Source organism: Oncorhynchus mykiss, chromosome 2 (assembly GCF_013265735.2).
Source record: "Oncorhynchus mykiss isolate Arlee chromosome 2, USDA_OmykA_1.1, whole genome shotgun sequence".
NCBI lineage: Eukaryota > Metazoa > Chordata > Actinopteri > Salmoniformes > Salmonidae > Oncorhynchus > Oncorhynchus mykiss.
This window is the reverse complement of record NC_048566.1, coordinates 53,415,300-53,439,918: the sequence shown is the minus strand read 5'-3', so window position 1 is coordinate 53,439,918 and position 24,619 is coordinate 53,415,300. Positions and strand designations below refer to the sequence as shown.

Genomic DNA, 24,619 nt, shown 5'->3' with positions numbered 1-24,619 from the left:
TAGAGGGATTGTGTGTTCCTGGAGTAACTCGGGCAGTTGTTGTTGCCATCCTGTACCTGTCCCACAGGTGTGATGTTCGGATGTACCGATCCTGTGCAGGTGTTGTTACACGTGGTCTGCCACTGCGAGGACGATCAGCTGTCCGTCCTGGCTCCCTGTAGCGCTGTCTTAGGCGTCTCACATTACGGGCATTGCAATTTATTTCCCTGGCCACATCTGCAGTCCTCATGCCTCATTGCAGCATGCCTAAGGCACGTTCACGCAGATGAGCAGGGACCCGGGGCATCTTTCTTTTGGTGTTTTTCAGAGTCAGTAGAAAAGCCTCTTTAGTGTCCTAAATGTTCATAACTGTGACCTTAAATTGCCTACAGTCTGTAAGCTGTTAGTGTCTTAACGACCGTTCCACAGATGCATGTTCATTAATTGTTTATGGTTCAATGAACAAGCATGGGAAACTGTGTTTAAACCATTTACAATGAAGATCTGTGAAGTTATTTGGATTTTTACAAATTGTCTTTGAAAGACAGGGTCCTGAAAAGGGGACGTTTTTATATATATATATATACACACACACACACACACACACAACACACACACACACACACGTTTACTTGACTTTTATTCTCTATAAATTGACGCTCAAATAATTTACTCCGGCAAGTTTGCCACTGTTGCGCTGCAATAAGAAAGTAAACAGAAGTCGAATCCATCACTTCTGTTGTTTGGCAGTGTCCATAGAAACGTTAGAAAATGTGGTGGATAGAATGTAATGGATCGCATCCCGACAGTGCAGCTCAGTGTAAACAAGCATAACGGCAGGGTCGGTATCTCCTGGCAAAGAACAGACATTCTTCAAGTCGAAGTTGGATATTAGTAGTGCTGTAGTAAAGGATCTATTTTACAGCCAGTTAAGATAGCATTTAAACCTACAAATGTAGCATGTTAATTTCAAGCAAACATGTAAGTGAATGGGTTTTCCAAAATTCTGAAGCTTCTTTACCCTTCGTGGTCATTGCTAAGCAAAACAATGAGCCAGTCTAGCCTGGGACTAAGAACAAAGCAGTGTGAAAAAAGTCTGTCTTGGACTTGCGGGTGATGTGCTGGAACAATAATGCCAGCACTGATTTGAGAGCCCAGCATCCAAATAGATGTTTTTTTGTAGTTTCTTTACAGTAAAACTTTCATTTTAATCATTTATTAAAAACTATATACAATATCTGTTATAATTCAGTATTCGGTACTTAATTATTATTTTTTTTACCACTTCTCTGCATTAACCAGGTACTTATTGTTATGTGCAATGTTGCACTTGCTTTGTTTGCATATGGTACATTTTTTGTGAAAATGAAAAATGAAGCAGTACCCCAACAACACCTACACACAAATAATAACATCACATACGTCATCCATTAATTAAAATGTACTAAATTACCGTGTGCTTGTACTCAGGGAAAAACCTAAAATCCCCAAAGCAGTCAGTGAGACGCATACCTTTGAAGTCAAGCCAATAGAACGGATCACACTTTCAAGGGAAACTGCATTAAGATAAAACTGGGGTATACTCAGTGAGGTGAAATACTCAGAATAACATTGCAGATAGAAATGAACACAGTTGACTTGATTACATGTTCTACGTGACAATTAAATCGTATCTACACTAGACATTTCTACCTGATTCTGAAAGTTCTTCAGTGTTGCACCATCTTGATCAGACCAGCGGCCAGGACTCAAGTACCCAATCAAAACACAACAAAACACAGGAAACCAATAAGCCCAAATCAGGCTAATTGAAGCTCTGTAGTTTGACAACCAAAGACATCAACGTGTGTGTATGCACCCTCAAAACGAATGACATTACAGGTCAGGAAACTCTGTTCTCTGCTTAAACTTGCTTTGGAAATGTGTCACGGCAACACAACGGCATTGTTCACTCTTGGAAAGTAAAAAAAATAAAAATATGTTGGGTTTTCAAACAGCACATGACAGTCAACTGTTTGAATTTAGTATGACAATAAATACTTGACAATCTCAATGACCACTAAAGTATTTGTTTAAAAGCTAATGTTCAAATCCACATTCCAGAAGTCTCAATTATATTGTATGAATAAAGTTTCATATAGTGCCATTATCTGAGTAAGACAACTGAGGCAACAATGTCACACAGACAGCCTTAACATGCAAAATGTCCAACCACAGTGTTAATACCAACACACGAACAATGGTTGCCCGCTACTTTGTAAACCTTAAATACCGGTACCTGACAAGCAACATGTAATGAGATATTGTAGACCAAACTAGACTATCAGAGCCATATATAGAGATATACAGTTCTAGATTGTATGCATCTTACAGAGGACCTCGCAAATTGTCATTAGAAGCACCAAAGCGAAGGACATTTTGACACCTCTGCCTCAGCACCAGTGAAATCGATAGTATTTGGGTGTGGAAACTAACCCCGTTGTCAGATAATCAGTTCAACCAGTAGACAATGAAGCTGTGCAGACATGGAGAGCAAAAAACAACTGTTTCCTCCACATTCTCATTCTGACCATAAGTGAAAAAGAGGACATCCCTGGAAATACTCTGTTGTAAAGGATGTCTGCAGGAGATATGCACAGCCAAGACTGGTGCACGATTCCAAATCCAAATCTTAAAAGATTACATTATGTAGGCAAAGTAGAATATTCTCCCTGTTGCTTACAGCAATCCAATCTGTACAGATCTACATACGCATCAAAGGAGTAGAGAGAAAGAGTTGGGTTGCAATTGGGCACAAGGTCTCTCATCTGGTCGGCTAAAGCAGATCGATCTGGTTTCAGAATTGAACTTGACTGATGTGGTTAGGAAGCTCAAGCGCTGATAAAAAGTGCAGATACCTGTTCAAAAGAGATGAAACTTTCCGACTGACACAGATAAAAATCAATGACTTTATCAGGTTATGCCCATGCTTTACATTGGACTTCTACACTGCAACGTTCGGAATGTTCCACCCTATAGAACAGGCACCCTGCTGGAGCTGGTTGTTCTGAATGGGGCATGCTCAGCCGTTAAATATCAATCTGTTCTAAAGTGGATTGTGTTGGTCTAAATGCTGAAGCAGATTGATATCGTCAAAGAGGACTGAGCTGGTCTTGGAGCTGAAAGAATGTTGGGCTGGTCTGAGCTAGTCTGAAGTGGAGCAGACTGGACTGGTCACAAGCAGTTCAAAACAGCACAGGTTCGGTTTAGACCTGGGAGGCATTTGTCTGTGGGCGGGGGAGGGTACATAATCTCTGTGAATTAGCTTCTGTGTCTTCCCTACTTGAGCAAGCTAGTTTAGTAGGCCCATTTCCACACATTCAACTAGATGGTTGGAGCATGACTAACCCCATATATAAGCACAGAAAGAAAATCAGTCCTTGGGGTTAAAGCGGAGTTAAGATAAAATGATCTAGTCTAGAGCATGGTTCGAGCCACGTATCGCAGCAGCCCGCCATGCCGGTAAAAGGCCACATCCATCTCGTTGTCAAACAGAGTCGTCACACTGAAGGTCTTTCCAGAGCTAGTCTAGAGAAAAAAGGGAAAAATGTAGGTCAATGAAGAGACAATGCCATGGACAAAGATAGTTGTGAGACATTTTAACTGGGGATGGGAAATTTGAGTTATAAAAAGGTAACATTTGATTGGATGCCATACTTTGACAGTCAGCATTTGCTTTGGGGACAGGTCCTCTGGTAGAGTGATAGTGAACTTCTCCTTCCCGCAGAGCTCTAGCGAATCGGCACTCTGGCCTGGCAAGAACTGGAGGGGCGCGATGCCCATGCCCACCAGGTGATTCTTGTGCATCTTCTCAAAGCTTTCTGCTATGACAGCTCGCACACCCTGCCAACCATAGAACACACAGAATAAGAGACCAATGGGATCTGTATCCCATGGAGAAAAAAGGCACATATACAATTGAATGAAATTTCCCAAGGAATATTTGACTCATTTAGAATTTCATTGTGTACATACGAACTGTAACGTTTGTTGGAGGAGGAAAAATGGTCTGGGGCTGTTTTTACGGTTTGGGCTAAGACCCTTAGTTCCAGTGAAGGGATATCTTAACGCTACAGCATGCAATGACATTCTAGACGATTATCTGCTTCCAACCTCGTGGCAACAGTTTAGGGACCGCTCTTTCCTGTTTTTGCATGACAATGGGAAGTGATAGGGGGATACCCAGTCAATTGTACAACTAAATGCATTCAACTGAAATTAGTATTTTGCATTTAACCCAACCCTTCTGAATCAGAGCTGTGCGGGGGGCTGTCATAATAGACATCTTCGGTGCCCGGGGAACAGTGGGTTAACTGCTTAACTCGGGGCCAGAACGACAGATTTGTAACTTGTCAGCTTGGGGATTCGATCCAGCAACCTTTCAGTTACTGGCCCAACATTCTAACCACTAGGCAACAATGCCCACGTGCACAAAGTGAGGTACATACAGAAAAGGCTTGTCGAGATCGGTGTGAAAGAACTTGACTGGCCTAAACAGACCCCTGAACTCAACCCCACGGAACACTTTTGGAATAAATTGGCATGCCGATTGCAAGCCGGGCCTAATCGCCAAACATTTGAGCTCAAACTCACTAATGCTCGTGGCTGAATGAAAGCAAGTCCCACGCAGCAATGTGCAAACATCGAGTGGAAAGCCTTCCCAGCAGCAAAGGGGAGGCCAACTCCATATTAATGCCCATGATTTTGGAAGAAGATGTAAGACGAGCAGGTGTCCACTTTTGGTCATGTAGTGTAGCTGTGCCATGATATGCAATTAGGCATACTGTAGCTGCAACTAAGTAAACCTCTAAATATTCTTCCAATATTCCACATGCTAAAACCTTCCCTCATCCCAAGTTAGGTTGTCGTCCCAATAACTGGCTGATCATCCCTGTACACATGGATCCTAGGGCCTTTAAGAGATAGGGGGCCATCCTTCACGAGCACATGTTGCCAGCCACAGTACAGAACCAGATCTGCAGCGCCCTCACCTTGGTTGTACTGCATCTAGTTATTTAAAAAAATCTTTATACATAGAAAAATCTTGCAACACTTCAAGTGTTAAAGAGTGTTTAAAAAAGTGTTAAAGAACAAGCTCCACCCAGAAGCCAGTTTTATTGGCATGTGACCAGTGCTTGAGGCTCTTGGGTGTGGAATGTAGCTTTTACCAGTAGGTAGGGTCCTTTGGCCGCCCAGTCCCGAGAGTTTCCTGAGCCGTACTGCTTCCCTGCCAGGATGATGAGGGGAATCCCGTCTCTCTGGTAGCGCTCTACTGCCTCAAACACGTCCAGCTAACAGCACAAAAACACACTGTTAAACAACTTGGCCGAAATCATGTATATTATCCACTCTCCATTTACTGCAAAGATGAATCTCATGTTATTTGTAATAAGGTATTTTACTATATCACTTGAAGCGTTTGCTTGGGTTATCAAATCGTGAGCAATAGGGAGATACTTATTCCCTTCCGTACAGAGCTGAATGAAGAGCACAGTTCAAGTGCACTGTTTCTAGACTTGAACCTCTCTCTCACTTACAGTCTGGCCTGATGGAATGTGCACGGTCTTGGGGCCCGGTTTGCCGATTAACCGGTTCTGGAGTTTGATGCTGGCAAATGTCCCTCGGGTCATCACCGCGTCGTTTCCCCTCCGGGCGCCGTACGAATTGAACTCTCGTGGTGTAAGGCTGAGAGTGAGAAATCCAGAGTTTAAAGGTCAAACTACTTTCCTCCTAAGTTCCACTGAGAGTTTACCAAAACATTTGCTCCTGACCCTGGTAAAATGCTAAAGTAGCACACAACATAAATAAATAAATTACATGGAGGTGAAGAATTTGAACAACCCAGCCCCTGCTGCAGCAGTCTGCGTACATCAATTATAGGATGCTCACCGTTTGCTCAGCAGGTACTTGGCAGCAGCACTGACCCTGGCGATGCTCCCGGCAGGGGAGATGTGGTCGGTGGTCACCTTGTCTCCCAGAAACAGTAGGGCATGGGCGTTCTCTATAGACTGGGGCGGCTGGACCTCTTTACACTGGGAGAGAGGGGAGAGGTCATATAGAACCAGGGCCCAGAGTAGTTCTGAAATATGAATTCAGCTTAACCTGATGCTAATATGTTTCACAAACTATCCATTACGCTTTGAATATATGAAATATATCTACTTCTGAGTTTCTTAAATTATCTCTCTTAAAAGTGTTTATTATTGTTGTACATTTGAGTAATTTTCCACACAAAAAATAAGACTCACAAGTTTGTTGAAGAAGGAAGGAGAGCGGATATATGTGGATTTGGGATCCCATGGGAAAACCACAGACTCTGGACATTCAAGGTTATTCCAAAACGTGTTCCCTTTCTGTAACAGAGTGACAAACAGCACACCGTAATAACTGCACCGTAATGAAACTTGAATAGGTTGAGGGAAAAAGAATCAAGAGAGGGAGCCAACCCTAAACAAAAAGGACCCTCACCTCCCTTCTGGCACGGAGCTCTGTGAAGATGGAAGAGATGACCTTGTCCTGCTCTATCTGCTGCACCTCCTCCCTGGTGGGCCACACATCCCGCAGGTACACCTCCTTCCCCTCAGAGGTCACACCTACACCAGAGGGACAGGGTAACAAACATGCTAACACATTATGTTTTTAACCTTCCATTGGGATCTCCCAGGGGGAACAAATTGACCCCCCCAGATAACGTTTTTGGACCATCACAGCAAGTGAACGGTAGTTCGTCAATGGTATCAAAAGGTGTAGAAGAGGAGACAGATTATTACATAAAGTGTCAAACAAACCTCAAAATGTGGTTTTGGGGTTTGAAACGTGATGTTGTTCACTTACCCAGAGGCTCTTTCTCGAAGTTGATGCTGACGGTGCCGGCGATGGCGTACGCCACTACTAGGGGTGGAGAGGCCAGATAGTTGGCCCTGACACAGTCACATAGGCGTCCCTCAAAGTGTCTGTTCCCAGATAGCACTCCGCAGGCCACCAAGTCCCCCTACGGCGGGCGCATGGGGAAGGTTAGACCTTCCTATAAAACCTCTCCGTCACTCTCTCTAGTCACCCATTTGGTCAAAATATTTGATGACAGAGTGCGTTAAAGGAGGCAGCCAAGTGTTTTTTTTTTCAAGGATCAAATTAACACTGGAATGGATACTTCATTCTGGAATACAGTCTTATTCATTCCCAGCTCTGCAGTGAATAGTAACCAAGTTAAGACAGAGTTTGTTCAAGTACCTCTTTGATAGCTTCAGAGACGGTCTCCGGTAAAGGTGCAGTGTTTCCAACGCAGGTGGCACATCCATAGCCTATCACTTCAAACCTGAGTCAGATATGAGGAACAATTATCTAATATTCTACTCCTGACAATTATGCATAATCAAGTGATGTGGGTGTGTGTCGGACATGAGTCGGGTACATAGTTGCTCATGGTCTCGTGATGAGGTAGCCCTGCCTGTGACTTTAAAACCTGTGTCAGCCCTTGGCCCAAGAGTCTCTTGGTCTCTTGGTCTAACGGTCAAGACATTGGTTTCTCCCGTAGGAGACCTGGGTTCAGATCCTGTCCGTGACGTGCGTGTCCTCACCCTAGCTGGCTGAGGTAAGGCAGTACTCCACTGGTGTTGAGGTAGTGGGTGACCATGCCACTGCCAGGAGCCAGGCTGGTGCGGATGTAAGGCTTGACGATAAGGCCCGCCTCCACCGCTTTCTTGGCCAGCAAACCTGTCAATCACAAGGCGATACCAGTTACATTGGCAATATTCCCAACAGTCCAATTGGGATTTCAGGAAAACCTGAGAATATAGTACCGTGTTCCTCCAGTGTCTCTCACCTGCGGTCAACATGACGGAGGGGTTGCAGTTGTTGGTGCAGCTGATGACGGCTGCGATGACCACAGAGCCGTGGGCCAACTCGTACTCCTGACCGCCGTGGAGGAAAGGCACCAGGCTCTCCTGCTTCTCCTTGGAGATATGGAACCCTTTGAAACCCACCTGGAAAGATAAACACAATTTAATTAACTAATCCATACTTTCAATATTTTACAGCCAGAAGATGTGGCAGGGATCTCACCCCTTTCTACATAACAGAAAAAAACTGGTCATTCTAACAAAAGTATTTATCACTCATATAAAGTTGTAGTGAACAAGGGTCACATGATTGATTCGTTTGAGATGAACCAACAAAAAGCCATATGTACAACATTTCCCCTCAATGGGCAGTTTTACTTTTCTGTTGCTATGCAAACTAAAATATGAATAGGCCAATTGTGTGATGATCTCAAGTATTAGTATTAGTTCTCTACTTTGTTGACCTAAGGCGTCTGACTGATATGTTACCTTCTCGTTGAGACAGCTCTGGAAGTCCTCCTTCATGCTGCTGACAGCCACCCTGTCCTGGGGCCTTTTTGGCCCACTCACATGGGGCACCATGGAGCTCAGGTTGATCTCAATCACCTTTAGAGAAACCAGGGACAACATAACTGTACCTCTGATTGTGAAACAGAAAAACGATGCACTTCGTAATATGGACCAATATTCCGCCATAGCTTCCTCTACTTATTGGCCACTAATATCTGAAAAGACTAAAAGAATACCTCAGAATATTGTGGGTCTTCTGACGAGTCCTCGTAGCTCCTGAAGAGTTTCACAGCCTTCAGATAAGCCTCCAATAATTCAAGTTTCTCCTCGGTAAAGTCTGAGAGCAAAGGAAAACATCAAGTTTTAACATTACATGCCACATATGCAACATTTAAAAATCAAGAGATAATTCACCCAAATGCCAAATTTACCCCACCTTAAGGAAACCAAGAAAGTAGTATGTTGACCGAATTTGGGTTTGTTTAAGTTAGCATTAACATTGCTGAACGAAAAACAATTAATACAGCTTCTCTTAGCATTGATGGATTCTGTTAAAATGTAACATGTTTCAAGTTAAACTGTAGTTTGTTTGTATCCTGTTTCGTGAATGATTACTGTGAGTATTAAATGGAGTTTAGGCCATGAAACTCTGTGTATGCTAATTTGTAAGGGTTGACCTAATCTGATAAGAGGAAATTGCCTCGGATCAGAAAGCATGGTCAGGCCCAGGACAATGACAGGTTGTGATTCTGACATATAGCTAAACAAAGAGAGGACAATGGACATTCCACAGGGGAGATAAGGGAAACTCATTGGGGTCATAAAATGTATGGCTGGGGAGGTGACACCTACAAGGTGGTGACAAAATGGAGGGAAGATTATAAATGGATGCACTCAGCTGACGGCATCCTTGGTAATAAACACTTGAAACATCTCATGAGCTTTTGGTCTCAATTCCTTATTGCAAAGAGGTTGCAATAACATTTCTTTATAACAGCATGTTCTAAATAGCATGCACATAAATCTCAAAATAACACCTGACATACATCCCAGCCTCAGAAGTGACAGTCTAGCCTGGTCCCAGCTCTTGCCAATTCTTATGGTAAATTTTCACGGCATGTGCTGTCTTACCATCTCCTACTGTAATTGTTACGCTAATGACCAGATAAGTTGGCAAGACAGCACAAACGGACCTGGAAACAGGCTAGTGACAGCTTCCTGTCTTACTTGTTTGCTTAAAGTGTTTGAGTGTGACATGGTCGACAGGGAAGAAGCTGACGGTGGCATTGTATTCAGGACACATGTTGGCGATGGTGGTCCTGTCTGGGACAGACAGCTGGGACATGCCGGGACCAAAAAACTCCACAAACTTCCCAGCTATGCCCGCTTGACGAAGGTGCTGAGATGGAGAACACATTGAATCAAGCTTGGCAGAGCATTTAAAACATCTCCATCATGTACTTTACAATGACAATATAGATAATACAAAGGAAATTAAAAAGACCTAAAGGAGGTTCAACGACATGTAGCTTAACTTCTTTGGGACTGGGGGGAAGTATTGAGTAGCCTGGATGAATAAGGTGCCCAGAGTAAACTGCCTGCTACTCAGGCCCAGAAGCTAGAATATGCATATAATTAATAGATTTGGATAGAAAACACTGAAGTTTCTAAAACTGTTTGAATGATGTCTGTGTACAACAGAACTCATATGGCAGGCAAAAACCTGAGAAAACAATCCAGCCAGGAAGTGGGAAATCTGAGGTTTGTAGTTTTTCAAGTTATTGCCTATCCAATATAGTGTCTATGGGGTCATATTGCACTTCCTAAGGCTTCCACTAGATGTCAACAGTCTTTAGAACCTTGTTTCAGGCGTCTACTATGAAGGGGGAGCGAATAAGAGCCGTTTCAATGAGGGGTCTGGCAGAATGCCATGAGCTAAGTTGCACGTGGCCGTGAGTCCGAGCTGCGTGCCCTTTCATTTCTAAAGACAAAGGAATTGTCCGGTTGGAATATTATTGAAGATTTATGATAAAAACATCCTAAAGATTGATTATATACATAGTTTGACATGTTTCTACGAACTGTAATGGAACTATTTTGACTTTGTCTGGACTAAGTGCCTGCGCCTTGTGAATTTGGATTTGTGAACTAAACACAAACAAAAAGGAGGTATTTGGACATAAATGATGGACTTTATCGATCAAAACAAACATTTATTGTGGAACTGGGATTCCTGGGAGTGCATTCTGATGAAGATCATCAAAGGTAAGTTAATATTTATAATGCTATTTCTGAGTTTTGTGACACCTCTCCTTGGTTGAAAAATGGCTGTATGTTTTTCTGTGACTAGGCGCTGACCTAACATAATTGCATGGTGTGCTTTTACCGTAAAGCGGTTGCATTAAGAAGTGTATCTATAATCGTATGTATAACACTTGTATCTTAGATCAATGTTTATGATGAGTATTTCTGTAATTTGATGTGGCTCTCTGCACTTTCACCGGATGTTTGTTTGAGACGATGCATTTCTGAACATAACGCACCAATTTAAAATTAGTTTTTTGGACATAAAGATTCAACTTTATCGAACAAAACACACATTTATTGTCTAACATGGAGTCCTGGGAGTGCCATCCGGTGAAGCTCATCAAAGGTTAGTGATGAATTTGAACGCTATTTCTGTCTTTTGTGACACCTCTCCTTCTTTGGAAAATGGCTGTATGGTTTTCTGTGGCTAGGCACTGACCTAACATAATCGCAAGGTGTGCTTTCGCCGTAAAGTATTTTTGAAATCATACACTGTGGCTGGATTAACAAGAAGTTTCTTTAAAATGGTGTATAATACTCGTATGTTTGAGCGATTTTTATTATGAGATTTCTGTTTGAATTTGGCGACCTGCAATTTCACTGGCTGTTGGCGAGCGTCCCACATATCCCAGAGAAGTTAAACGCTAGCAATCAATAAAAAGTGATACTTTGCAAGTGCTGTGTATGGAAGCTTCTTTTGAATATGGTTTCAACATTTCTGAGCTACCCTCAGATGTGTACCAGTATGTTTAATTTCTTAGTTGTAGCCTACCTTGGTGATCCCCAGAACAATATCGATGGACGTGGCCAGGATGTTGACGGAGCCTACTAGCCTGCAGCCAACCACCTGGGGTAGGGTCAGAGAGATGGGCTGGCCCAGCATCACTGCCTCCGACTCGATCCCTCCCACACCTGAGACAGAGAGCGGGAAAGAGACAGGAAACCGTCTTAAAGCTATAGAGCTATTGGATAATTCACACGTCGATCTCCTTCTTAAGTTCTTTCATCACCAAAGCATTGTAACTTGGATATTAACCTATGACCTGATGAATGTGGTTTCAGCAAAATTCTTAGTCCTTTCTTTTATGTATTCTCTTTGATGTTTTTCTGTTTGATGCTAATCTAGTTTTTATTGGGGTTAATGGGTACTTCAGTCCGTATACTGAACTTGCGAAATGTCCCTCCTCCAGGGCACTGTAGTTATATGCATAACTTTTTTTTAAATTCCAATGATTTCAGCCAGTATTGGCAGCTGTGTGGACATTGATATAACTTTAAATTGTTGTTCTTTACCCCAGCCGAGGATGCCCAGACCGTTGATCATGGTGGTGTGAGAGTCTGTGCCCACCACGCTGTCTGGGTAGATGAAGCCCTGGCTCTCCTGCACCACCTGAGACAGGTACTCCAGGTTTAGCTGGTGTACTGCGCCCACATCCGGGGGCACCACGTTCACGTTCTTAAACGCTTTGGAGCACCACTTCAGGGGAAAAGGAGAAAGACGTAAGTAAAAGGTTAGACTGGTACGCTACACGGGCCTAAATAAGTTGCAGACGTGTTACAATGTGTGATTATAGGTGCTGGTTTCAGTTCGAAATAGCTGCTGCAGAGTCTCTGTAACTAAGTATCTTGTTTACATTAAATTTACTTTGACGGAAACGAGAGAGAGAGAGACAGAAAGTTACCTTAAAGAACTGCAGCCGTTCTTTGTTTCGGATCAGCTCCAACTCCTGGTTTTTCAGAGCTGTTTCAGGTCTGCAGAAAACAATGACAAGGACAATGTGCACCTTTCCTCTCTACTATACAGGGTACCGAGTAGGCTTTGCTACACTATAAATCCACCCAATACGCAGGAGCCAGGACCTGCATTCCCGAATTAGAGGCCTTCTCGGATTCCGAAATTGAGATCCGAAAGGAATTGGATGTGTGAAACTCCAGAACGACTTGACCCAGTCCCCGCCCACCCCCCGACCCAAAATATGTCAGAAATGAGGGAGAATCGAAGCCAAATTGGGTCGGGTCTGTATCCCACATGGATCCGAAAGATAAAATAATGCGCAAGCCAGCAGAATTGTTTTGACTTGTCTAGCAGGCAGTGAAAGTTAACGTTTCACATGCATCTTCTGTTGTAGGCCTAGCTAAAATAACTTAGTTTTGGTCTACACTACAGCTTAGTATTTTCGGAAATGACATCTCAAATGTAAAATGTCGGCACAAAAAGAAGGGAACTGGGGTGTGTGACGAAGATGCACTAGTAAGCAAGTCTCTCTCCAGAATGCGCTCTCAGTCTCCCGTTAATTTGTGTGTATTCATAGTTTCATTGTGTGAATTGTTTGCCTTTCTGTTTTTTATAGGCTCTTTCCAGAATGCGCTCTGTCTCTCGCATGTTTTTTTAAAGTTGTGGTAGTTTCAACTGGGTTTTTGGTTCGTGTGCAGTTTATAAAGTGATCATTTAAAAAAATACAAGTAATATGATTACTATTGTTGCACATGCTGTGTAGATAAAATGTTCTATGTTTTCAATATATCACAAACTGTTTCTGCATATTGGTTATCAAGAAGCTTGATCTTGCAAGCTAGCCACTTACATAGTATAGTTGGAGCTCTGAGCTGGAGATCATTTATTTGGCACATCTTAAATAGTTAAACTTATACCTATAATATAGGTAGTAGTGAATTTTAAGTGCAACTTGATCACCTGCACAACAGTGGATCGTCACGTCACGAAAGCTTCCGCTTGCTCTGTGTGCTCTTCGCAAATGAACGCGACTCAATCAGCTGCTTTGGGGGAATGGCTTCATAATTAAAAAATAATGCAACAAGCGAAATGAAGAACGCAATCTGCTTTATCTATTAACCTCTTGAGTGTAGGGGGCAGTATTTTGGTGTTTGGATGAAAAACGTACCCAAATGAAACTGCCTATTTCTCAGGCCCAGAATATGCATATAATTGTCAGATTAGGACAGAAAACACTCTAAAGTTTCCAAAACTGTCAAAATACTGTCTAAGTATAACAGAACTGATATTGCAGGCGAAAATCTGAGGAAAATCCAACCAGGAAGTGCTGTTTTTCCTGAAACCTCTCTGTTCCATTGCATGCCTTCCCTCCATCTAAAGGGATATCAACCAGATTCCTTTTCCTATGGCTTCCACATGGTGTGAACAGTCTTTAGACATAGTTTCAGGCTTTTATTCTGAAAAATTAGCGAGAAAGATCACATTTTGCATGCGTGAGCAGCTTGGAGCAGACATTTTCTCTCTCACTCCTATTGAAAGAGCTACGGTCCGGTTGAAATATTATTGATTATTTATTAAAAACGGTTGACATGTTTCTACAAATTTACGGATACTGCCCCGTCGTGACAGCTCGAGCCTGTGGATTTCTGAACATAACGCGCCAAACAAATGGAGGTATTTTGGATATAAAATAGTCTTTATGGAACAAAAGGAAAATGTATTGTGTAACTGGGAGTCTCGTGAGTGCAAACATCCGAAGATCATCAAAGGTAAGCGATTAATTTTATTGCTTTTCTGACTTTCGTGACCAATCTACTTTGCTGCTAGCTGTTTGTAATGTTTTGTCTGCTGAGAGAGATGTCCTAACATAAACGCTTGGATAGCTTTCGCCGAAAAGCTTTTTTGAAATCTGACACGCCAGGTGGATTAACAACAAGCTATGCTGTGTTTTGCTATATTGCACTTGTGATTTCATGAAAATTTAATATTTTTAGTAATTTAATTTGAATTTGGCACTGCAATTCAGCGGATGTTGACAAAAATGATCCCACTAACGGGATGGGTGCGCCAAGAAGTTAATTAACCTTGTGCACAAGTTGCCTGCAGGTATTTAAAAATAACAAATATTCAACAAAACAATGACAAATAATTAGTAGGAAACAACTTTGCCATCAGTATGCTGTCGACAATTTTACATTAGACATGGTCATATTGCCATTAAAGTTTGTCAAAAATCCCTAGCAATGCTAATGTTAGCTAGCTCCAATCCTCTCCCCTCAATCTTAGCTAGCTAGCTAATGTTAAACTGCATCTAAAGTCAATCTGACATCACAATGATGACAAAAGTTATTCCTACCAATTATGTCTCCTTCATACAAGTAATCTCCAAGGCACTATAATGCACTTTTGATGACATCTTCATATGCACTAGTTGATTAGCATTAAGTAGAACGTTCAGTCAGTATTCAGGGATGTATTCATTTTCTTTATTTATTACGCTGATTCTGTTGCAAAACATTCTGCAGCAAACTGTTTACTCCAAACACTTCAATGTGAAGTTGTAGTTCACTTCAAATCTATAAATGATCGATACTTCCATGCTCTAAAGTGGAGTGAAGTCCACTGGGTTCCTTCCTTCCAGCCGTTTTTTTTTTTTTTGAGACGCAACCGAACTAAACCTTCCTTTTAACAGCAAAACGAATCTCAGTAGCGTTTGAAGTAAACGGTTTTGCAACAGAATAAATATTTTGCAACAGAATTGGCGTAATGAATACACCCCAGTCTTCAAGAGAATATTCCTAACAATGGCTTGATGCAACGTGCAATTCATGAATATGTATAGTGTCTTACTCAGAGACGGGTTGTAGATGGAAGGGGCATAGGAGAGGGGTGTTCTCAATCTGCTGGACAGCAGTGGCGGGTCTTCCCGGGGTGTCACTGCAGCCCCCTTTGCTGCAGCTGCCTCTCTCGCCTCCACACTGGGACCCCCTTCTGGGTGTGGGTCTGGCGGGGGAGGGGCGAGACGGAGGCCCCTGGCTCTGGCTATCCCCTCCACCAGGGTTGGGGGCGTTCTGTATGGCACTGCAGAGAAAGGGTGGATAATTTCAGAAAGAGCAGGATAATTTCTAAGGATAATTAAGAAACAGCAAAGGTTAATTTCAGAAATAGCACAGTATCAAGATATCCAACTCAGATAAAGAAGCCATCAACCTCAGGAGGGTTTCCCAGCTATCGTAAGGTAAAATATGTAACTTTACGCAAACAGTCCCTTTAAGCCCACCATTTGTTGAGGTCGATCTGTAGCGAGTGGTCAACAATGAGGTCTGTGGGGCACACAGGGTTGACCAGGCCGGGGTCCACTCCGTGTTTGGTCACTGCATCCCTCATGGCAGCCAGGTCCACCATGGCAGGGATGCCCCTGTGTGGAAGGAACAACAATCAGATCCACCATACTACTCCACAAAACAAACAATAACACACAGGGAAACCAAAACTGGTGACCGATAGCACTGAAATGCAGTATTGGTGATCGCACTAGGATTTAATACATGTAGGCCTATTGGGATTTTAAGGAGGTGGAACCATAGAAATTAGTGGAACAGTCTTTGCAATAGGCTAGTTTAACTAATTGTACTTAAGATCTTGATTCGATCATGTAACCAGATAGCAACATTGCAGCACTATACCCTTGAGCAAAATACCCTTCAGAAAAATACTGTTCATTCCTAAGACAACAAGCAAGACTGTGTGTACTTGATCAACTGCCCAAGATAAATACACTGAGGATACCGGTGGTGAGCCCTGAACTACAAAATATTAGAGACTCCATATACTTCACCTACAGGCGCTACAAAAAGGAAGCCAACAAAAAGGTCTGGGGATGGCTGCAACTCTACATTTCTTTGGAGGGATAGACAGGGAGTATGCTATGACACAGGGACACTGCTGGTATCTTGGACCAGGTTTCTCTTGCGAAAAATATTGTATATCAAAGAGATTAACCTGGATAATCCAAGGTTGGGGATGTAGGAAAAGACACTCACGTGAAGTCTTGCAGCAGGACCCGGGCAGGAGGGAATGGCACTTCTGCCACATTCTGCTGCTCGCTCCAGTCTAGGATGTTGTGGACGTCCTCTTCTTTCACATAGAAGCCGTCGCATTTGCGTATGGCCGCCTCCAAGAGGACACGGATGGATAGAGGCAGCTTGTCTATGGAAAGGAAAGGAATGAGAGACCATTATCAAAAAATAACTTTTGGCATGCATGTGGCATTTCTTTACATTCTATTGGTTGACCACAGTTCAAACTCATGGCCCTATAATGACAAAAGCTGCATTTTGAGAAATAATTAGACTCTGGTTTGGTCTTTTAACGCATAAGTGCAAGCTTAGCCTATTGTTGTTCAACACAGGAGCTGACAAATCCACACTCACCGTATCTTGCATCATTCAGCTTCTGTGGATTGAAATACTTCCGGTCGCCATCTTTCAGCGTGTCAATCAGGTGGTTAAAAGGATGCTCCACTGTATAGGGAAAGAGAAACACATATCAATCTGACACTAGAGACTGCACGTCCTAGAGGAGAGCACGTACACTCATTAGTTACACCCCGCATGAGTTCAACTAGGCTACTACTACTTCCAGCCTCACAGAACGAGTGAGTGAGTGTGTATTAGAGGTCGACCGATTATGATTTTTCAACGCCGATGCCGATTATTGGAGGACCAAATAAGCCGGTACCGATTAATCGTCCGATTTTTTTTTATATATTTGTAATAATGACAATTACAACAATACTGAATGAACACTTATTTTAACTTAATATAATACATCAATAAAAACTATTTATCCTAAAATAAATAATGAAACATGTTCAATTTGGTTTAAATAATACAAAAACAAAGTGTTGGAGAAGAAAGTAAAAGTGTGCAATGTAAGGAAGCTAACGTTTAAGTTCCTTGCTCAGAACATAAGAACATATAAAGGCTGGTGGTTCCTTATAACATGAGTCTTCAATATTCCCAGGTAAGAAGTTTTAGGTTGTAGTTATTATAGCAATTATAGGACTATTTCCCTCTATACTATTTGTATTTCCTTAACCTTTGACTATTGGATGTTCTTATAGGCACTTTAGTATTGCCAGTGTAACAGTATAGCTTCCGTCCCTCTCCTCGCTCCTCCCTGGGCTCGAACCAGGAACACAACGACAAAAGCCACCCTCGAAGCAGCGTTACCCATGCAGAGCAAGGGAAACAACCACCCCAAGGCTCAGAGCGAGTGACGCTTGAAACGCCAATAGCGCGCGCTAACTAGCTAGCCACTTCGGTTACACCAGCCTCATCGCGGGAGTTGATAGGCTTGAAGTCAAAAACAGCGCAATGCTTGACGCACAACAAAGAGCTGCTGGCAAAACGTACGAAAGTGCTGTTTGAATGAATGTTTACGCGCCTGCTTCTGCCTACCAACGCTCAGTCAGATACTTAGGTACTTGTATGCTCAGTCAGATTATACTGGACACGCTAGATAATATCTAGTAATATCATCAACCATGTGTAGTTAACTAGTGATGATATATTTTTTTTATAAGATAAGTTTAATGCTAGCTAGCAACTTACCTTGTCTTACTGCATTCACGTAACAAGCAGTCTCCTTGTGGAGTGCCACGAGAGAGAGGCAGGTCGTTATTGCATTGGACTGGTTAACTGTAAGGTTGCAAGATTGGTTCCCCCGAGCTGACATGGTGAAAATCTGTTGTTCTGCAGATGAAAGAGGCAGTTAACCCACAGTTCCTAGGCCGTCATTGAAAATAAGAATGTGTTCATAACTGACTTGCCTAGTTAAATAAAGATTAAATAAAGTTGTAAAAAAAAAAAAAATCTGTGTCCAAAAACACAGATTTCAGATTGTTATGAAAACTTGAAATCGGCCCTAATTAATCGGCCATTCCGATTAATCGGTCGACCTCTAGTGTCTATTAGCATGAGGGATCGTTGTATTTTTATTTTTCCTTTATTTAACTAGGCAAGTCAGTTAAGAACTAATTCTTATTTTCAATGACGGCCGAGGAACAGTGGGTAAACTGCCTTGTTCAGGGACAGAACGGCAGATTGTTACCTTGTCAGCTCAGGGATTTGATCTTGCAACCTGCAGATTACTAGTCCAATGCTCTAACCACTAGGCTACCTGCCGCCCCGATATATTCTGTATCGGAGCGAAAATTACACTGTACATCCTATGTAAACTTTGAGGGCCATTTGATGAGCCTTCACCCCCTTCTCAGTGGTTGACTCGCTTTAAATCAGCACCATTTAACGTTCCCCTTCAATTTTGCCTGTAAAAAAAAAGAAGCCTGGGGAATGTCATGTAGGCCTGTGTGTTCTGATCCACTTGGTCCCTGGCCCTTTGAACCAAGGCTAGAATGAAAGCTAAATCACAAGTGGTCAGGAAGGCCTCTGCAGAGGACAGCACAAAGTGGTCCCAATGTTTGTGACTTAACCAGCCTACTAGCACTAGGAACGTGTTGAGATTTAGATAAACAGGTGCCTACGAGTCTCTCTAGACAGACGGGTTGCCCCCCAAAATGTACGAATGCTCTGCACCAAGGCCTGGGATTTCCGAGACTAGGTGGCTACTGTTTGAAAACAATGGTCGTAATTTCACCACATTAGTATAAGAAAAATGCAAGCATCTTGTTGCCAGCATAACTGTCCATTGTGCATCTGTGTAAGGCAACTCATTTCTTCCTTCTGGGCATGACAAGCCTCAAATAATTGAATAACAGTTAAGACTTGCATGCATACTGTAAAATCAACATGCTTACTGTCACCAGTAAATCAACCACATAAGATCATGAGTAAAAAGAAATGAGGGACACAAGGAAGGGAACTCAAATATGCTCCTATTTAGTAAAGGGAGGTAACGCGTCCTGCTTATCATCACAAGCCTCATGTCAAATGTTTTCGAAAGATTAGGCAAACAGTAGAAACACCGTTGCTAGTGTGGAGTTAGCTAATCATACAAAAGACTAGATGTATATAATAACACATTTAATTTGTATACCGCTTTTCATTACATAGTTCTCAAAGCTCTGAGAATTGCTTTATTATTACAATGCCCGTCGGTAAGTTCACACCCCTTTAATTTACCCACATTTTGTTGTGTTACAGCCTGAATTGAAAAAGGATTACATCTAGATTTTTTGTCAATGGCGTACACACAATACTAGAGGTTGACCGATTCAATCGGAATGGCAGATTAATTAGGGCCGATTTCAAGTTTTCATAACAATCTGTATTTTTGGACACTGATTAGGGTCTATTACATTGCACCCCACGAGTACCTGTTATGCGAGTGCAGCAAGGAGCCAAAGTAAGGTGCTAGCTAGCATTAAACCGATCTTATAAAAAACAATCAATCTTAACTTTTTAGGGATAGGGGCAGCATTTTCACTTTGGATGAATTGCGTGCCCATAGTGAACTGCCTCCTACTCTTTCCCAGATGCTAATATATGCATATTATTACTATTGGATAGAAACCACTCTGAAGTTTCCAAAACTGTTTGAATTATGTCTGTGAGTATAACAGAACTCATAGGGCAGGCAAACTTCCAAACAGGAAGTGGAAATTCTGGGGCTGGTTGATTTTCAACTCATCGCCTATTCACATCCCATATATGGATCTGTTCGCACTTCCTACGCCTTCCACTAGATGTCAACAGTCAGTAGAACGTGGAATGAAGCCTCTAGTGTGATGTGGGCCCGGATGGCAGCTATTTGAGTCATTCGAGTTCCTGGTTACGCGCATTACTTATGATATCGCCATGCGTTCCATTACTCTGTAGACAAAAACGAATGCTCCGGTTGGAACGTTATTGGATATATATGATAATAACATCCTGAAGATTGATTCTCTATTTAGTTTGACCAGTTTATTTGACTTAGCAACTTACATCAGCTTCTTTCTGCACTCGCGTTACAAGTGGTCAGCCTGCCACGCAGTCTCCTCGTGGAGAGCAATGTAATCGGCCATAATCGGTGTCCAAAAATGCAGATTACCGATTGTTATGAAAACTTGAAGTCGGCTATACCGATTAATCGGTAGACCTCTAATACAGAGTGTTGGTGACTGACTTCTGCCGGCGACAAATTAATTATGCTTTTTTGCCAAAGTTTACTTACACCGACCATATTCAACAGGTGTTGAGCACTCGTAAATTCATTATTATGCGCTCTGGTACACTCAGCCGAGAGTGCTCTGAAATCGGAGTAGATATCCAGAGCGAAAGCACCCGAATGTCCATTGAGAATGCACAACGACTATACCATTTAGCTAAGCTAAGAATGATGGTTATAATCAAGTCAATAAACGTTGGGTAGTTAGATAGATGGTTAATATACTGGCAAGTTTTATGTATAAGTAGCCAACTAACATTAGGTAGCTAGCTAACATATTGCTTTAATAATATGCTATGCTATGTGGTTCGTAAGGACATCGTAGCTAACAACTTGTCAGCCAACATAAGGTAATTTATTTGAAAAGTTATTACATTGCTCAACATTTGTCATAATTAGTTAAGGCTATGAATTTGTATCCGATCTCGTTGTACTTCGGCTGCATACTTTCCGCAATTTTCTTCAAATCTGAAAACGATGTGTAGCCATGCCCATTTCCTGAAGAATTGCATTATGAGCCCTAAAGTACAGACACAGTGTCCTCTGTTTACTTCATATTTTGGCAAATTTAGTACGACATCCGGGAACTTTTGACATACTAACTATATCCATACTATAACTAATAAGCATACAATATACATTCAATTCCCGTCACAAATAGTATGGTTAGTATGAGTATTCGAGCGCAGCTAATGACTTTGAGAAGGGATTGTGTGACGATTAGCTTAGCAACCGCGTGAGCAGCACGATAACGTAAACGCGATTTGTCGACAGTCTGCTGGGTGCTGCATTATACATGCTTTCATTCATTAGATTCCTATCTCCTTTCTATAATATATCTGGCAATTGCACTATGCAATGCACTCTGGCCTAGAGGCAGACAAAAAGGAAAAATGTGATAGAACCTCCATTAAATAAAAAAATTCTCAAGGTAGGAATATCGCAAAAATATGATCAATGGCTCATTCGAGAAAATACATTCTCCCGAGTTATCACATTGGCCAGTATTGAAATCTGACATAAATGATAAGACGTTTTCACAATCTAAAAGTCATATTTCTATTATCTTCCAGTTTACTGAGAGCGACTTTATCACAGTACTAACCCATACCGGACGGATCTGACTGCTTGAACGGCAATAACTCAGATACACATGCAAGCACGAAATAACCCAGGGAAATCGATAGAACATCACTCAGAGATGGACAAAAACAATACAACATTGAAAATGGGTGAACATTTCCTTTAAGGACCAATGGAATGGTCTAAAATGATCAAAATCCACCCACCTTTGACACAGGGCCATGCAAAATGAACTTGTCCATTGTCATGCTGGGTTCAATTGCTATTGACGAGAGGAAACCGAATATCCAATATAAAACTCACTTATATCCAATATAAAACTAACGTTATAATCGGTGCCGAACCATATACAGTGGGGAGAACAAGTATTTGATAACCTGCAAAATTGGCAGTGTTTCCTACTTACAAAGCATGTAGAGGTCTGTCATTTTTTTCATAGGTACACTTCAACTGTGAGAGACGGAATCTAAAACAAAAATCCAGAAAATCACACAAAGTAATTAATTTGCATGACATAAGTATTTGATCACCTACCAACCGGTAAGAATTCCGGCTCTCACAGACCTGTTAGTTTTTCTTTAAGAAGCCCCCCTGTTCTCCACTCATTACCTGTATTAACTGCACCTGTTTGAACTCGTTACCTGTATAAAAGACACCTGTCCACACACTCAATCAAACAGACTCCAACCTCTCCACAATGGCCAAGACCAGAGAGCTGTGTAAGGACATCAGGGATAAAATTGTAGACCTGCACAAGGCTGTGATAGGCTACAGGACAATAGGCAAGCAGCTTGGTGAGAAGGCAACAACTGTTGGTGCAATTATTAGAAAATGGAAGAAGTTCAAGATGATGGTAAATCACCCTCGGTCTGGGGCTCCAAGCAAGATCTTACCCCGTGGGGCATCGATGATCATGAGGAAGGTGAGGGTTCAGCCCAGAACTACACGGGACCAGCTGGGACCACAATCTCAAAGAAAACCATTAGTAACACACTACGCCGTCATGGATTAAAATCCTAAACAACCTCCTTCCCTCAGTAAGAGCATTGAAGATGGGTCGTGGCTGGGTCTTCCAGCATGAGAACGACCCGAAACACACAGCCAGGGCAACTAAGGAGTGGCTCCGTAAGAAGCATCTCAAGGTCCTGGAGTGGCCTAGCCAGTCTCCAGACCTGAACCCAATAGAAAATATTGAGGGAGCTGAAAGTTCGTATTGCCCAGCGACAGCCCCGAAACCTGAAGGATCTGGAGAAGGTCTGTATGGAGGAGTGGACCAAAATCCCTGCTGCAGTGTGTGCAAACCTGGTCAAGAACTACAGGAAACGTATGATCTCTGTAATTGCAAACAAAGGTTTCTGTGCAAAGGTTTCTGATGTACATGCTTTGTAAGTAGGAAAACCTGCAAAATCGGCAGTGTCAAATACTTGTTCTCCCCACTGTACCTACCGGCTCTCTAAAAACTCAGGTACAAAAAAAATACTTTCCTGTGGATATTGTCTCAAATTTCGAGCAGCTATAGGACAAAGGGCACGTTTAAATGTAATTTTATTCAACATTCTGGCTTGTAAGAAATGTACACCATTTTGGAAGCATTAGTTTCAGCCTGTGTATATACCAATTGTGTATTACATCCTGATAGAACAAACACGCCAACGTTACTAGCACACTATAGTTAATAGCTAGTTAACGTTAGCTAAATACTTTCGCCCACACATTCAATAAATAACGTTACTGTAGTGCAATTCCCCGTTAGATAATTGGATGTATAGCTAGCTAGGTAACGTGACTTTTTGGGGCGATTGCAAGTGAAGATTAAAGGAGTAATGTTACTAGCCAGCTAACGTTAGCTAGCTAAGTATCATTAGCATTACAAGCTACCTGGACAGTGAGGAAGCTCAAGTAAACGTGAGACATTTCAGGCTTTGCATAATAAAATAATTGACATGGCCGCCAACTGCTTTGCAAACTGTGTTGATTTGAAATAATAGCTTGGCAATGTTATTTTAGACGACTCTTACCTTTGACTGAGGAAGTGAGCGCCATGATGACTTCTGAAACGGGAGAGGCTATTACCAGAGAGGAAGAGTCGAAGCGAGAGGGTTTACTCCGCCCAAAACATGTCCACGTTAAGCAACTCATTAATTATTAAGCAGGTGAGGCGTTTTTGTATGTGGGGGCAATGAGTGTCGAATTTAGGAGATAAAAATGAAATTCTATTTGGATCTAATAAAAGTTGTACTGCTTAGGTTATTAGGAGTGGACTGACAAGTGTGGCATCCTGGCAACTGTGTGGAAAAAAACTACTTTATCAGTTGTTGTTGGTTAAGGGCTGGTAAGTAAGCATTTCATTTTATTTGACTTTTTTTATTTCACTATGCAAGCCAGTTAAGAACAAATTCTTATTCACGATGACGACATAGGAACAGCTGGTTAACTGCCTTGTTCGGGGGCAGAGCGACAGATTTTTTTTACCTTGTCAGCTCTGGATTTCGATCTAGCAACCTTTTAGTAACTGGCCCAACCCTCTAACCACTTGGTTACCTGCCGGTGCATGTCACAAATAAAATGTGATTTAATTTGTCCCTGGTGAAATCATTTTATATTTATGAGGCTAGCATAGCGTTTCACTCTCCATTGAATTCAGGCCGTTTGACGTCAACACCCATCATCGAATATTCAAATTATATTAAAATAAAGATGTGTATCCACCACTCAAAAGAAAGCATAGAAACACGCCGTTCCACGCGGTGGACATCGAATTCAATTGTTAGGGCTGAGACCTGAGCATCTCGTTATTAGATCCAGTATCTCTGGCTATACAGCCATAGAGTCTTATGCCGCGTCCACGTACTAGTCGGAACCTCGGACATTTCTCACTTGATAACAGGTTGAACGCGGCACGTGTATCGCTATACCAGTTAGCAAGTCGAACATGTTAGAGTTTGCTATTTCCGAA

General features: G+C 42.1%; 1 protein-coding gene across 2 annotated transcripts; it reads right to left on the bottom strand.

Moving 5' to 3' along the window:
• Positions 1-1,149: 1,149 nt before the first annotated feature.
• Positions 1,150-23,806, bottom strand: ireb2 (iron-responsive element binding protein 2). 2 transcript variants are annotated; one of them, XM_021564872.2, is made up of 22 exons: positions 23,682-23,806; positions 16,842-16,931; positions 16,452-16,617; positions 15,689-15,826; positions 15,259-15,489; positions 12,356-12,425; positions 11,967-12,150; positions 11,446-11,585; positions 9,594-9,765; positions 8,603-8,703; positions 8,346-8,462; positions 7,841-8,000; positions 7,596-7,731; positions 7,249-7,333; positions 6,853-7,009; positions 6,487-6,611; positions 6,267-6,371; positions 5,908-6,050; positions 5,556-5,703; positions 5,187-5,309; positions 3,676-3,861; positions 1,150-3,546 (listed from the first exon to the last, which is right to left on the bottom strand). In XM_021564872.2, exons 1-22 carry the CDS (start codon positions 23,800-23,802, stop codon positions 3,436-3,438), a joined length of 3,009 nt encoding a protein of 1,002 aa, XP_021420547.2. In that variant the 5' UTR covers positions 23,803-23,806; the 3' UTR covers positions 1,150-3,435. The 2 variants fall into 2 exon arrangements, with proteins under 2 accessions (XP_021420547.2, XP_021420553.2); XM_021564878.2 differs by lacking the exon at positions 23,682-23,806 and adding an exon at positions 22,070-22,128.
• Positions 23,807-24,619: the final 813 nt, after the last annotated feature.

What these genes read in the sequence shown, in the direction of transcription:
- ireb2 (XM_021564872.2), bottom strand. Translation starts at nt 23,802, where the DNA reads ATGAGTTGCTTAACGTGGACATGTTTTGGGCGGAGTAAACCCTCTCGC. An exon ending in GCTCACTTCCTCAGTCAAAG is followed by an intron (nt 16,932 to 23,681) that starts GTAAGAGTCGTC and finishes TTCCCTATACAG; the next exon opens with TGGAGCATCCTTTTAACCAC. An exon ending in AACGGCTGCAGTTCTTTAAG is followed by an intron (nt 12,151 to 12,355) that starts GTAACTTTCTGT and finishes TTTCCCCTGAAG; the next exon opens with TGGTGCTCCAAAGCGTTTAA.